The sequence below is a fragment of the Garra rufa genome, chromosome 4 (genome assembly GCF_049309525.1).
Source record: "Garra rufa chromosome 4, GarRuf1.0, whole genome shotgun sequence".
In the NCBI taxonomy this organism is placed as follows: domain Eukaryota; kingdom Metazoa; phylum Chordata; class Actinopteri; order Cypriniformes; family Cyprinidae; genus Garra; species Garra rufa.
Window position 1 is genome coordinate 22,523,637 of NC_133364.1, and position 16,402 is coordinate 22,540,038.

Below are 16,402 nucleotides of genomic sequence, written 5' to 3' on the forward strand. Positions count from 1 at the left end.
TGCTGAACAGCAGGCAGTTTAACTGTTCAGGACAAACAAGAGACTCATGAACACAGAAAAAAAAAAACACAGCTGTGGATCACTCAGGTAATAAAACAGTATTAAGAATCAAGTGTGTGTAAACTTTTGAACGGGGCCGTTTTATAAATTCAACTATTATTTATTTTCTATTTTGGACTATATGTAAAAGTCTTTTATGTGAAATATTTTATTCAAGTAAGTACTAAATAAAAAATAGCATGCATTTTGTATGCTCCCTCTTATTTTGGTCAAATAATTACCATTTTGCAGTTTCTGCATGGTGTATGTAAACTTTTGACCTCAACTGTAATATAATATATTATAACAATACTAAAGGTTATAGCAGAAAAATATTTTATTTTAAATGCACAGCAGTGACTTTTGTCATAATCCGAGTTGGGCATTAAAAGCAGCACAAAATCCCAGACGTTTAATTTTTGTCCCTACATTGTCAAACTAGGACATTGCGTTTCACAGCATCACATTAGATTTCTGTGTGAAGGCACCGCAGGAGGAGAGCAAAGTTTGGACCTGGCTGAGCTCTATTCACTTTCCTGTCTCAAGAGTGATGAAGGCAGGTGTGATGAAGGGCTTTGCTCTCTGACAGTTTAGTGAGAAGTGTGACAGAGCATGAGACAGCTGCTGTCTCTCCACTCGACCTCCTCTGTGATTTGTGTATGACAGGATTCGTGTATGGGAGAACGGCTCCGAACTACATCTATTCAAGTTGTACAATAGTTGAGTTGATTGAAATGTCTGCTCTCCAGCCGAATGTTTTTGAACTTCTCAGTGTCAGAACAACTTTTGAAAGTTGGTGTTCAGTATTCAGGGATTCGAAAGAGTATCTTTGTTTCTGCTGAATCTAGGATGGTGTATTATGAAATGATGAATTAACAAAACAGAAGCATATCATATGAAGAAGGAATGTTGCTACATTTGGACCCAAAAGTGATTTAAACACTTGACACAGTTGCCTGGTTGCAATTCCCTTAGATATCAAACCAATTCCAAACCATTTATTTTTAAAAATTAGCACAGGCACACTTTTCAAACAAAACACTTGACACCTGTGCAAACTTGAGGGAATCTTCCACCCATAAATTTTAATCAAAAGGTACAAACTTTGCTTTAAAAAGTAGATTAAGTGTCCTTCAGAGTTTCTCTGGTTCTTCCACGTCCTTGGATAATCCCTGTCTCGTGTGCATTTGTGTAAGAGAGTCTAGGGTGTGAGAGAGCTTAAGGATGGCTATGGCTAACAAGGGTAGTGCTTTAGCCATTATCCAGGCAAAGAAAGCCAAAATCAGTTTGCTCAGAGTTTGTCATTACGGCTGCAAAACATCTGGATTTCATCACAACCACATCAGGTAGGCTGATAACATGAGATGTGGTTTTATATATGTTGCTGCGTCAGATTCTTAATATGTCCACCTTGAGATTGTAGGCATGCACTTTGTGTACGGTTTTTGGAAATGTGGCTTGTTTCAGGCGTGCTTGACTGGGCTGAGAGTCTCAGTGTGGACAGATAGTTGAAGGAATATAAATAGATGGACAAACAGGTCAGGGCAGGGCACGTCGTAAATGTGTGTTTATAGAGGCGCTCTCCCATTAGAGTCACTCCAGCATTTGGCATTGTGCCTCTCTGTGTTCGCTTGGCTTAACTTCCTGGCAAGCATTTTAAATAGTATATACCAAGAACCTTTCGAATACAGATCTGCTTGCTGCTAAAAAATATAATAAAACAGTGATATTTAACTTAAAAAACTTTTTATAACTTTGTTTAAATTGTGTTGTAATTTCTACTTTTGGTTATTGTGTCATTTTTATAGTATAGTAGTAGATATAACAAGAAACAACGTCAGTTGTTAACAAAGTCAGTTTTTTTTATTACTGTTGTTTTTTTTGTTTTTGTTTTTGTTTTGTTTTTTGTTTTACTTTATTTGACTTTGTTTTGTCCAGATTTTAAGAACACAAAGTCAAAGGTCAGATAATAAACTAGCTCATTTCTATTGCCATTTTTTTAATACATTTTTTTATTTTTACTATTTTTTTGTAACCTTTAAAAATAGTAAAAATAAAAATTTCATAAAAATTAAATAAAATGAAATTGTTGAATTGTTGACAAAGTCCTTTTTTTGTTTTATTTTACTTTACTTTGTTTTGTTCAGATTGTAAGAATACCATAAATCAAAGGTCAGATGATAAACTGGCTAATTTAATTTTATTGTATTTAATTGTATTTAATTGTATTGTATTTTATTTATTATTTTAAGTTTTTTTTTTTTTTTTTTTTGTACACCAACTCTGACTATTGATATTGTTGCAATGTTAACAAAGTCAGTTTTTTTTATTGTTGTGGTTGTTTTGTTTTTTGTTTGTTTTGTATTATTTTACTTTGTTTTGTTCAGATTTTAAGAACACCATGAGTCAAAGGTCAGATGATAAACTGGCTAATTTCTGTTGCCGAAAGATGTGTGAATACTTAATTTGATTTAATTTAAATTAATTTTTATTTTATTTTGTTTTGTTTTGTTTTGTCTGACTACTGACAATTTTTCATTGTTTTGTTGGTTTTCTTTGTTTTGTTTTACTTTGCTCAGATTTTAATAACACCATGAGTCAAAGGTCAGATGATAAACATTCCTATTGCCAAAAGATGTTTTTGATACAAACCTAAGATTGTTACATTTCTTTGTGTGAATATTCATAAACATTCTCAGCATTCACTGACATCAGAAGTCTATTCAGTGAGGCTGAGGTGAGGTCAGTGTTAGAGACGTCTCCTCCGCCAAAGCCCTGGGGCCTGATGTTCAGACAAGCCTTAGACATTGTGGATCTTTTGAACTCCATCTCAGTAGCTTAAACCTAAAACATGCTTCAAAGCCCTTGGCGACTGTTGAGTAGTTCACACTATTCGCACTATTCAGATTGCCGGTGCAGTGTAGAACAGAACTACCCAGGAGGAACTCTCTGGAGGCTGGGAATAGGTGCATACAAATTTATATAATACTTTTTTGTGCTCAGATGCCCCAGGTGTGCTTTAAGTTTTTATACACGGAAGAATAAACTTAATAGACCTGTGAATCTATAATGCGGGTCTCACCATGTAATTGTTTTACACCCACTGCATTCACACTACTGGCGTCATCAGTTTGTGTAGCTTAAAGGAAAACAGGCAATGTGAGTTGATTGCTAAGGTTGAAATGGAAGACAAGCATACTGCTCATTATAAACTGTATACTGCATAAGAGTAGTTTAACCCCTTAGAATTCCTGCCAAACTTAACTCAATGCAAAATGTCCCGCCGGTGAAACGTTGGAACGCTAAGGGGTTAAACATCATGCCGAAAATGAAATGACAAGTCACGAGTATACAGTAGGTCAACCAGATACCCAGATACCAGATGTGCAAACATAAAATTTCAAAATCTTAAAAGAAACTTCGGTATTAAGACTTAATGTAACGTAAATTATGTTATCTTATTGAAATATGTAGTCGAAAACCCATAAAAGATTTACGTTATTTTTTTAAATCCACAGTTTTATATATATTTTGGACTATGGGGTCGCTATTATTTCGATGACGTCAAATGGTTTGCACTCAGTGAGCTCCTGGCACTACTTGTTGCTATTTTTACCGCAACACAACTTGGAAAATAAATAGCTACCTGATCTCATGACAAAAACATACCTGTGGGAACTTTTTCGCAAGACGCAAAATACATACCAATAAGTACATATCACTGCCGTTTCCAACAGAAATTAACACTAGAGGCGGTAAAACGGCAAGCACTTGTAATTGTTTTCATTTAATTGAAAGTCAGGCCACCTTAACAAAGACGTCCCTCATGATTACAGCTCCATATGTTTCTCTTTTCAAACGTAACAAGTTTGCTTGGTAGCTCAGCTGGCAAAGAATTGGACTTAGGATGTGGAATCCTTGGGTACAAATCCTGTGAAAAAATTTACTCACGATGAAGGAGTTGAAAGATGAGAGATCAAAAAACAAGCTAAAATGGCATGCTTGCAATGTTACAGAGCATTGCAATTATAGCGCCACTCAATGGACATTGCAAGTCAAACTGTGGTGACGCGTACAAAACCAACGTTACATAAAACGTACTATATGTAGATTTATCTGTTCCGAAATAACAAATGCTCTTTTAGCACCACTCAATGGACATTTCACATCAGATATGTCACGTAACATAAATGGCGGTATGTATTTCACTTGTGAAAACATTCCCACAGGTACGTTTTCATAATGGATCAGGTTGTAAAATAGATATGGCTTTTGGTTCAACTTAAGTTTTCACTGCTTTCCTAGCGATAAGAAGAGAAGAAAGGATATAGCAGTTTTTACTGAATTTGTGATCAAATTAATGCAGCAATTTCAGGCATTTCAAAAACTTACCAAACCCGAAATTTTGAATGGTGGTGTAGGTACTATCAACACAACTATTATTTCTCCATATAACCACCTCTAGATATTCAGTGACTAATCTTTGATAACCTCGAACTTAGTTGCAAGTTTCACTTTGCCACAATTTGTCCAAGAATTCTGTCTGGATTACCCTGTGGAGAATCTTATGAGAACCTTGTTTTAAACTCTGTATGTTTTGACAGGCACACCTGGTGGCTGCGTTTGAGAAAAGTCTGGCGAACATGACCTGTCGACTACAGAGTCTAACTATGACAGCGGAGCAAAAGGTAGGAATGGACACACAAATATACATACACACACAAATGTAATAACTTAAACATTTTAATGTTTTCAATGTTAGTTAAGCCTCAGTAGCACATACCATATTCTACCAATCAGAAGATATTCAGTTTTTTTGGACAAATCCGAGCAGTTCTTCCAACCACCCATCAACAAAACCATCCAGACATCATGTAAATGTAACCTTCAGGTTAAAATGTGAAACAGCTCCCTTAATTTGCACAAAGCACCCTCATCGACTTAATGAGTTCCTGCCGCTGTTAATCCCTCTTGAATAAACCATCAGAGATTACAGAGGGACGTCTTTGTTAAGGTGGCCTGACTTTCAATTAAAGCAGAAACCCTATCACAAGCGCTAAAATCCTGAGCTCTGCATATACAGAGACCGTGTGGCGGTGGAATCAGATGGTTGGGGACCCGCAACACTTGCTCGGTTCCTCAGATCAGCGGGGCGCTTATCTCCACATGTGCTTTTTTGGCAGGAAACATCTGATAGAGGAATGGACAGCTGGTGGTACGAGGGGGAGTTTGCATTTTGCATACAAAAGAGTTTGTGTAGGGTCAAAAACTGAAAGTGCCATGTGGCTCACTTTCTGTCTAGTGATTCTGAAGTAAAGCTGATGTGATATTTTAATTAGCAATGTCTGCTAGCATCACAAATATTATTGTGCATACTTAAAGTTTGGGATTTGAGCAAACCACTTACCGTAAGTGTTCAACTTCAGCTATGCACTGTTTGGGCAACAAACATTAATCATAATCATGTGGCTTGTTGGGAAGGTGTGTTTTTATTTTTCTAAGCAATTAAAGAAAGTGGTTTGTGTTTATATTCAATGAAACTGTGTTTGTGTGATTGTGTTGTAGGAGTCTGAGCTTGCGGAGTTAAGAGAGACCATCGAAGCATTGAAAACTCAGAACACAGATGCTCAAACGGCCATTCAAGTTGCCCTCAACGGCCCCGATCACGTTCATAAAGGTGTTGCTTGTGTACATCAAAATCTGTCAGAACTTTCTGTTATACAGTTGCTACAGTAAATTAATATTTTGGATTCGCTACAAGTTAAGTGCAGTCACATTTGCTGCTTCCCACGCAGATTTTGCAGTGGGTTCAAGTTCATACATCGCTACACTATTAAATAGACAATGGACCTCTTATACCCACAAAATTTCGTCAGTGTGACTGCACCTTTTTAGTAAAATCACTAAAAGGGTTAGTTCACCCAAAAATGAAAATGATCCAATAATTTACTCACTCTAGTGTATATGACTTTATTCTTTCAGACAAATAGAATCAAAGTTATATTAAAAAATGTCCTGATTCTTCAAAGCTTTGTAATGGCAGTGAATCAAGATTTTGAAGGCCAAAAAACTGCATCCATCTATCATAAAAAGTACTCCACAAAGCTTCAGGGGGTTAATAAAGGCCTTCTGAAGTAAACCGATTTGTTTGTGTAAGAAAAATCTCCATATTTAAAACTTTAGAAACCATAATCTCTGGCTTCCGCTAACTGAGAGTGTAGCGTATCCATGAGAAAAACCCTGGAACAACTGTAAATAGACAATTTAAACGACTTTCACAGAAGAATAATTCTGCAGTAAGTGCTTTTGCAAAATTGTAAGCTTCACTTTTCTGCTTATAAAATTGGCCATATTCACTTCCATTGTAAGCCCCTCACTGTAATGCACAAATATGTTTGTTATTCATTGACCGTTGTGTGTGTGTGTGTGTGTGTTTGTGTGTGTAGCAGACCTGAGGATCCGTCGACAGCACTCGTCAGAAAGTATGTCCAGTATTAACAGTGCTGCCAGCCACTCCAGTATGGGTAGTGCTAAAGACGCAGACGACAAGAAGAAAAAGAAGAAAAGCTGGGTGAGTCATTGCAAAAAGCTTCATCATCATACCACAAGGCTCGTCGACATTTAGAATGATGACTACAACTGTGATGAAAGAGCACAGAACTTAAATGGCCCACAAAAGTGTGCAGACACATAAGCAAGACTTTAAAAAATATATTAAAGGTATAATTCAACAAAAAAAATGTATTCTGTCATCAATTTCTCACCGCTATGTTGTTCCAAATCCATAAGACCTTCGTCCATCTTCAGAACACAAATTAAGATATTTTTGATTAAATCTAAAATCTTTCTGACCCTGCATGGCCAAGAAAGGTAGTAAGGACATTGATAAAATAGTCTGTGTGACATCAGTCGTTCAACCTTAACTTTATAAACCTACAAGAATACATTTTATGTGCAAAGAAGACAAAAATAAGTCTTTATTCAACAATTAAAGACTACTTTAACAATGTCCTCACTACCTTTCTGGGCCTTGAACGAGTCAGTTGCATTGCTGTCAGAAAGCTCTCAGATTTAATCAAAAATATCTAAATTTATGTTCTGAAGATGAATGAAGGTCTTGCAGGTTTGGAACGACATGAGGGTGAGTAATTAATGACAGAATTTTAATTTTTGAGTGAACTATTCCTTTAACGTTACTATAACAAACTATCGTTTAAATTGTGCTATACATTTTCTTAAAACTAAATTTCCAGCTTAATTTTTGCAGTGAACTATATCAAGGTCATTTTAGTGACCTTAAGGTTTTATAACCAGAAATTTTCAATAAATTACTTTTGAACAGATATTTATGTTAGTGTTTTGCCTTATATATTAAATATAATTTAATATGCAAATATAAAATACAAATGTTTAATGAAAAATGTCTCTTTTTCTGACACATTTTAAACCTGTAAGCTGTTTTACATAGAAATGTGATTTTTCTTTAATATTCTTACGCAATCATTCACACATTTTGTTATTATCCAATGATGTTAATGTATTTTTAAGTGTGACTTAAGTGTCCAAATACATTTTGGGGCAAATTCTCCATAAATGGCACCAACCAGACCAGATGTATAGAAAACCATCTATATATTAATACATTTTAGCTATTTAGCATCTATTTTGAAACACTGACTAACATTTGTAAAAACAAAAGAGTAGAAAAGTATGTCTTTATCATATGTGATCTTGGACCACAAAGCTAGTCTTAAGTAGCACGGGTATATTTGTAGCAGTAGCCAAAAATACATTGTATTTGTCAAAATTATCGATTTTTCTTTTAGGCCAAAAGTCATTAGGATATTAAGTAAAGATCATGTTCCATTAAGATATTTCCTACTGTAAATATAGCAAACCTTAATTTTTGATTAGTAATATGCATTGCTAAGAACTTTATTTGGACAACTTTAAAGGCGATTTTTTCAGTATTTTGATTTTTTTGCACACCAAGATTCCAGATTTTCAAATAGTTATATCTCTGCCAATGCAAACCATACATCAATGGAAAGCTTATTTATTCAGCCTTCAGATGCATATATATGTATAAAGATGTATAAATCTCAATTTCAAGAAACTGACCCTTATGTCTGGTTTAGTGGTCCAGTGTCACATATATTGTTAGACTTTTATCAGATTCTTTCACCATAAACTGATGATAATTCAGTCATCATTCTAGTAGTGGCATCCTCTCTCACTCAGTTTTGACTTCGGGAACATTAAGTACACATAGCACAAACACTTCTGTCATTTCACCCCCTTCCGGCTGTCTCTCCTTCTTTCTCGCCCTCTCTCACACTTTCTCTGTCTTTCACTTTCTCACCACACCACCAGGGCAAGGATAGAGGACACAAGGTGACTATAACACACCCTCAAACTCTCCTGCATGCCCTTATGGAGAATCCAACATGCTCGTACCACTTTTTCCCATCAATGGCCCTTCAAACCCCAAAATTTCCTCCCCCTTCAGTGCTTACCCTTTAGAAAACATATCTTTATATCTTCTTTTGAGGAATGCACTAATTAAGAACGTCTTTTCGCTCAAGTTGCAGTCATTACTGGTGATATATTTATGTTGTTAAGATGCAATTGTGCATGTTGTTACTCCTAGTCAGCTGTTCTAGTACGCAGTTATTTCAAAGATTTATTTATATCTCCTAATGCTAGTGGGCTGTTGTTTATTCTCATTTAGGCTGTGCATTAAGTCAAGAGCACTTGAGGTAAACAGCTGTTTGAAAAATAACATTGGCATTGTGTGCAGCAGTTATGGCTACTTTTCCTTGAGCTGCCCTGGACTCTTGTAATGAGAGCAAAGCTCAAACTGAGCTCATAAATACAAATCACCTCTTTATTTATGCACCCATTAATTATTCATCTGCATAATTTGAGGCAGTGTGGTCTCTGGATTCAAGCAGGCTGGAAATGCTGCTCAAAGGTGAAAGAGAGTGAGAAAGCCAACTAAAAAGAAAGTGAGACAAGGGTTGCAAAACAATATATTCATAGAAGGATACATTGTGAGTATATAAACAAATATCTACAGTTGAAGTCAAAAGTTTACATACACCTTGCAGAATCTGCTGTTAATTATTTGACCAAAATAAGAGGGATCATACAAAATGCATGTTATTTTTTATTTAGTACTGACCTGAATAAGATATTTCACATAAAAGACGTTTACATATAGTCCACAAGAAAAAATAATAGTTGAATTTATAAAACTGACCCTGTTCAAAAGTTTACATACACTTAATTCTACTGTGTTGTTACCTGAATGATCCACATTTATGTTTCATGAGTTCCTTAGTTTGTCCTGAACAGTTAAACTGTCCGCTGTTCTTTAGAAAAGTCCTTCAGGTCCCATAGATTATTTGGTTTTTCAGCATTTTTGTGTATTTGAATCCTTTCCAACAATGACTGTATGATTTTGAGATCCATCTTTTCACACTGAGGACTGTGGGACTCATATGCAACTATTACAAAAGGTTTAAATGCATACTGATGCTTCAGAAGGAAAAACGATGCATTAAGAGGCAGGGGTGAAAACTTTTTGAATTTGAAGATCAGGGTAAATTGGGTATGTAAACTTTTGAACAGGGTCTTTTTTTATAAATGTAACTGTTATTTTCTCATGTGGACTATATGTATTTTATGTGAAATATCTTATTCAGGTCAGTACTAAATAAAAAATAACATGCATTTTGTATGATCCCTCTTATTTTGGTAAAAATAATTAACATTTTGCAGATTATTCTGCAAGGTGTATGTAAACTTTTGACTTCAACTGTATATAGTATAACTACTGGCCTAACCGGGTCAGAAAAGATTTCCCTATTGTTGAGTGCACTGATTTCAAAAGAAGTAGGGGACGTAGATTTCCTGTGGAATGCTGTTATGTGAAATGATCTAGTTTCATGCTGACAGACACAGCCTCCAGCTAATCAAATGAACAATGAATAAATGATGCCGCTGTGTCTGGTCCAGCGGTGCACGTTTCAGGCAATGGTAACAGTGAGTGTGTTTTGTCCATAGGTGGCTGATTCCATCCCCGCCCAGGTCAGTGTTTCCACACGTCCCGCATCACTGCGGCCGTTTGCCTCTGATAATCTTACCCCCCTTAACCGCCCCTTCCTCCCCAAATTCAAAGCGTTTCCATAGAAACGTGTGCATGCCACCAGCATCCCCAGTCCCACTGACTACCAGTATGTTTCTGATGCTCAATTAGTTCTGCGCAGTAAATTATATGAGCAAGCCATTTATCTACCCTTCCAAAATGTTGCAATCAACCATATTTTTAACCTTTATCCTAAGCTGACCAAAAATCACTCATGTGATTTGTTTATCTAAACAGTAACACTTTTAAAACTTTCAGTCTTCAATGCAATTCAGTATTTAAAGGGATAGTTCATTCAAAAATCTCACCCTTATGTTGTTCCAAACCTGCAAGACCTTCGTTCATCTTTGTAACACAAATTAAGATATTTTTAATGAAATCTGAGAGCTTTCTGACCCTGCATAGACAGCAACACAACTCACATTTTCAAGGACAGAAAGGTTGTAAGGACATCGTTAAAATAGTCCATGTGATATCAGTGATTCAACCATAATGTTATGAAGCTACGAGAATACTTTTCGTGCTTAAACGACTTTATTCAACAATTTCTTCTCCACTGCCATTCACTCCACCGAGAGTTGCATTGCTGTCAATGCACGGTCAGAAAGCTCTTGGATTTCATCAAAAATTTCTTAATTTGTGTCCTTCGAAGATGAAGGAAGGTCATTAGGGTGAGTAATTTAATAACAGAATTTTTTGGTGAACAATCCCTTTAATTCTGGATTGATGTATTTGGGTACTGTAGAAGAATAATTCTGATTAGTAGAAGATTAATTCTGAAAAGTTTGTCAAAAATCAAAAATATGTTGACAGTATATATGTTCTTACTTTTTTACTCTTTTTACTTTTTCTGGTAATTGACAGCATGCGAGTGAGCCAGATAATTCCTTTACTGGAATATCCAGAGTATAGATACATGAATCTTTCTAATCCATTTCTTCTGCCTGACCACAGAATAGTTTCACATGAATTAATGTTGTCTGTCTATATTAATTATATTGATTTGTGTTGTTTACTTACAGTTGCGGAGCTCCTTTAAGCAGGCCTTCAGCAAGAAAAAGACCAACAAGCCTCAATCATCTCATGATGAGATTGAAGAGATGACTGACTCCTCCCTTCCTTCTTCACCCAAACTACAACATACCAACAGACAGACCAGCACCACTCAACCATTGCTCTCATCACCCTCCACCACAGAGTGAGTACAGACACATACTGTATATACAGGACATAGACACTTCTATAAAATGTGACCCTGGACCACAAAACCAGTCATAAGAGTGAATTATTTGAAATGTATTTATATTTATTTATATCTGAATGAAAGCTGAATAAATAAGCTTTGCGTTAATGTATGGTACATCAGATACATTTGAAAATTGCCTTTAAAGTTGTTCAAATGAAGTTCTTAGCAATGCATATTACTAATCAAAAATTAAGTTTTGATATATTTACAGTAGGAAATTTACAAAATATCTTCATGCAACATGATCTTTACTTAATGTCCTGATGATTTTTGGCATAAAAGAAAAATCTATAATTTTGATTCTTCCAATGTATTGTTGGCTGTTGCTACAAATATACATGTGCTACTTATGACTTATGGTCCAGGGCCACAAATGAGATGCATGCATAAACATTTACATATTTGTTAGGTTTTTATATATTTCTGTTTCTTTTTCACTTTGACATAAAGGACAACATATCTAATAATTCATTATTATTTTTCATCAGTGACTTCAACTTACTGTATTGTTTAGTGATTTTATTGCTTTATTATTTTACTCACATTATCTTTTGCTTTCTTTCTTTTTTGATAATCATATTTCTATTTCATCCTTTCCCTTAATCATATCTGTATTCTGTCCCTGTTCCTCAATGTTATGTGTCTTTAGAAAGTGTTTTTGCGATAGCAAGTCTTCCCCCATTTGGATGCCAAAGAAAAAGTCAAACGGTCATGTGGTCTACAAGCACAGATCTCGGTAACAGGCACAGTGTGGCATGCTGGGAAGGATTGAAAGTGTGCAGTGACTAAAATCATTAAAGCTAGTTAACAAATGATATCCCTTCCCCTATATTTCAGTCACATTTTACATTTTGCATTTTTATGACACAAACTCATTCAAATTTAAATTGTAAAGATAGAGAGATAGATAGATAGATAGATAGATAGATAGATAGATAGATAGATAGATAGATAGATAGATAGATAGATAGATAGATAGATAGATAGATAGATAGATAGATAGATAGATAGATAGATAGATAGATAGATAGATAGATAGATAGATAGATTGATTGATTGATTGATTGATTCATATAGTCAAACTCATGTGTAATAGTTTCTAAATAAAATCAGAGATTGCCTGAGTTTGGAAAGCTATTACATTAAAATTGTTTTTAATATATGCTGCTTTAACTTTAAATAATTTGCCTGTGCTTAATATTGGACAACATGGAGGATTGCTACAGTACTTCCTGTTTGTGTTGGTCATGTGCATAATCTTTAAAGCTGCATTCCATTCAACTCAACTCAAAATGTTGGAATTTCCTACCTGGAAAAGCCTGATAGAATGCTACTAAAAGTCTGGATTCCAAACATTTGGAAATTCACAACTCTTGATTCTGTCAAGGTGTGGAGATGTAAAATGTCAGTCAAACGTGATGGCACCCAATGAGATTTACACAGTTAATGCTAAATATTAACTTTTTTTTCTTATAAATCATCTTCAAGAGCAAATCTCTGTGTCCAGAGAATGGAATGCAGCAAACACCCCTCACAAATATAAAACACAAAGCCCAGAGTGTGAATATGTGTGCTTCAAAGTGTTTATATATATATATATTCTGACCACGCCTAATTCTCCAGGAGTTTGTTGTGCTTTAAACCCACCTGTGTTTTGTAGCTCTTGGACGTGTAACGGTGTTGTGACTCCCTCTTCCCTGTACGGTGTGTGTTTGTGCAGACTGTGTGAATGTACAGAGGCTGAGGCAGAGATTATCCTCCAGCTGAAGAACGAGTTGAGAGAGAAGGAGCTGAAGCTCACTGATATCAGACTGGAGGCGTTAAGCTCCGCCCACCACCTTGACCAGATACGAGAAGCCATGAACCGTATGCAGGTACACTCACGTATACATGCTGACTCACTCCAGAGCTCTGCAACATTATATCAATGCCTTGTGAATTCTTATACATTGTGTTTTTGAGCAATACAGTGATCTGTGGAAATCTGAGTAAGATGTTGTGCTCTCATGTATTTGTTCAAATAAACAATCAAACATTAATATTACAAAATATTCTTTTAATCATTATTATTAATTAATTAATATTAACGTCACCAAGATTCGCCCCAAGTGGGCTGATGGGAACGCTACAGCGATCAAAAGTACGAAATCACTCATAATTCTTAAACCATTTGTCGCAAGCTCAAGTGCCTTGCCTCACGCTGGATTTGTCCTTCACTGGTGAAATTTTGCATTTAAATAACGACTTTTCCGAACTAGTCCTAGGTTTTTCAGTTGATCGGAACCAAACCAGTGCAGGAACGTTCTCTGGAGAGTAAATATCAATAATTATCAAAAAAAAGTTTTGATTCTCTGTCGTAAAGGGACTCCAAAAACGTTTGAACGGGGCAGGGCTGGCTTTACTAAAAAGGCTATAACTTTTGAACAGAGTGAGATATCTTTGCCAAACTCACAACTCATATGTAAGAGCTGAATCTGAGATCATTTGCAAACAGTCACAGAGCTTGGCCACTTGATGGTGCTATAAGAGGGAAAAAACATAAAAACGTATCAACATGAAAATCTTTGCCTCCAGAGCCACTGCCGTCAATCAGACCGTTTGTAAAATAAATTGAGAAGATGTAAAAAAAAAACTACTTTTGCAAACTAGTCCTAGGTTTTTTACTCAATCTGGAATAACCCACTGCAGTACTTTTTCTTCTTTCTTGGAATTCTTTGGACTCTCTAGGTCAGAAATGATCACAAAAGGTTAAAATTTACCATGTGGTTTTAGAAAAAGAGGCCTGTCCAAATATGCCCAAAAGCCTATAAAGCCTAAACGAAAACTCAAAACTTCACAAAACCTGTTGAGCACATGCGGCAGGTAATTTGTAAACAAGCAAGCATGCAAAGTTTTAGGGAGATCGGACCACAGCTGGTGCTATAACAGTCATAGTCGTTAAAAAACATTTCTATTGTAAATTACCTGGATTTGCCAAAAATGCTTTTTTAATCATTGATTTAGGTGGTTACAGGCTTGCTAAATAAAATGTAATGTCTTTTTTCATATGTGGGTAAATGTCTTAAAGCACTTGAACCCCGGTAATCGCTGCTTGCAGCTATATTTTAAAATATTATTATTTCTGTGATGTAAATGCTAAATTTTCAGCAGCCTTTGCTCCAGTTTTTAGTGTTGAAACCCTGAAAATTTTTTAGGATTCTTTCATGAATAGAAAGTTCAAAAGATTTAAAATAGAAATCTTTTGTAAAATGATAAATGTCTTTACTGTCACTTTACTGACACATTAGTGTATTCATTTATTTAACACAAATCGTACTGATCCCAAGCTTTTGAACAGTAGTGTATATAATAATAAAAAATGAATATTTGTCTTTTAAAATTATGGCAAAGTACACTATTAGGACCCACACAGAACACTCACAGCAGCAAACATGGAGTCTTACAAACTTTTTAAAAGAGCCAGAGAGAGGTGATTTGTTTAAGGAACTGTTTGCTGGCAAGCACTTCTGTCACATTGTGCTACAAAGTCAGAGCACATAATTTAAAGTCTGTAACAGAGTGACTGATTGACTAAGATCAGAGGAACTGTTGATAAAAGGGTTAAATTGCTTTAATTCTGAGACAAAACAACCAGACAGAGTTGTTCATCCTCTTGAAGTGTCTGTCTGAGCTTTTCCTTAGCACCGGTTAGCAGAGCCTGGCACACAAGACTAATCTAAAGATTAAAACTAACTTCTCGCAGTCATTAAAAGCTTCAGAAACCGTTTAGAAAATTGGCCAACAGAAAGCAATTCTTAATCTTCTTAACATGTCACAAAAGCATATTTCACTCAATTTTGAAGTATGTGGGAAAGAAAAACTTTTCCCTTCTTAACTTTACCATGTGCGGATTGGTTATTTTTAGTCAGCTAATTTTATATGTGGATTGCATACGTGGTTCTGCTCAGTTAGAGAAATATAAATGAATTTGTCAAAACGATCACTGTGGTGTTGACATTACCTGTTTTTTACATGCAGAATGAAATTGAGCTGCTGAAGGCAGAGAACGACAGACTCAAGTCCAGCGGCAACACCACACCCGCAGCCACACCTGCTAAAACAGCCCGGCCCCCATCAGAAACCTCCAGCACGTCCTCCTCATCCTCACGGCAATCTCTGGGGCTGTCGCTAAACAATCTCAACATCACAGACACCATTATGTCAGGTCAGACTTTGCTTCATGATCTGAATGTGGAGTTATTTGGGCCTAACACTGTTTATTTTAAGTATGCACCACCAAAAAGTCACTCTGGCCTTGTTTTGGAGGATTCTGTAAAGCATTTGAATGTTCTTTAGAAGCTATGTTATGAAAGCAGATAAAATGGCAGTAAGATGGCTTTTTTTAATAAGAACATTTAATAATAACCTGGCTGAATATATCAGTACATACATTATGTGTCATGTACGTTTAGCCAATATATTTAATATAATGCAACAAAAGTACAATATAACTGGTTTCAGATTGATAAACTGACAGTAGTCTTGATTATTAGTGGTGGATGAAAAAAATCCAATAGGCTTACATGAATGGGATCATATATACAAATCAAAATACCATAGAGACTTGGGGTTGGACTCTTTAGCAAAAAAAAGGGATGCCAAAACGTTAAAAGGGGCAGGGCTGGCTTTACCTACATGGCTGTAAGTTTTGAACGGAGTGAGATATCTTCGCCAAACTCAACTCATATGTAAGAGCTGAATCTGAGGTCACTTGAAAAGAGTCACAGAGCTTGGCCGCTTGGTGGCGCTATAAGAGAGAAAAAACACACAAACAAATCAATGTAAAAATCTTTGCCTTTAGAACCACTGCCATCAATCAAACCGTTTGTTAAATGATTGAAAAGATGTAAAAAAACATACTGTTGTGAACTAGTACTAGGTTTTTTGCTCAGTCTGAAAAAACCCACTACAGTACAATTCTTTGGACT

General features: G+C 35.7%; 1 protein-coding gene across 1 annotated transcript in view; it reads left to right on the top strand.

Moving 5' to 3' along the window:
- Nucleotides 1-16,402, top strand: part of nav3 (neuron navigator 3) — a 205,567-nt gene that overhangs the window by 176,472 nt on the left and 12,693 nt on the right. The window contains exons 25-33 of the mRNA XM_073837793.1: nt 4,644-4,727; nt 5,605-5,716; nt 6,486-6,610; nt 8,413-8,433; nt 10,108-10,131; nt 11,212-11,387; nt 12,085-12,171; nt 13,156-13,309; nt 15,453-15,639. Coding sequence (XP_073693894.1) covers nt 4,644-4,727; nt 5,605-5,716; nt 6,486-6,610; nt 8,413-8,433; nt 10,108-10,131; nt 11,212-11,387; nt 12,085-12,171; nt 13,156-13,309; nt 15,453-15,639 — 970 coding nt within the window. The remainder of the gene's footprint in view (nt 1-4,643; nt 4,728-5,604; nt 5,717-6,485; nt 6,611-8,412; nt 8,434-10,107; nt 10,132-11,211; nt 11,388-12,084; nt 12,172-13,155; nt 13,310-15,452; nt 15,640-16,402) is intronic.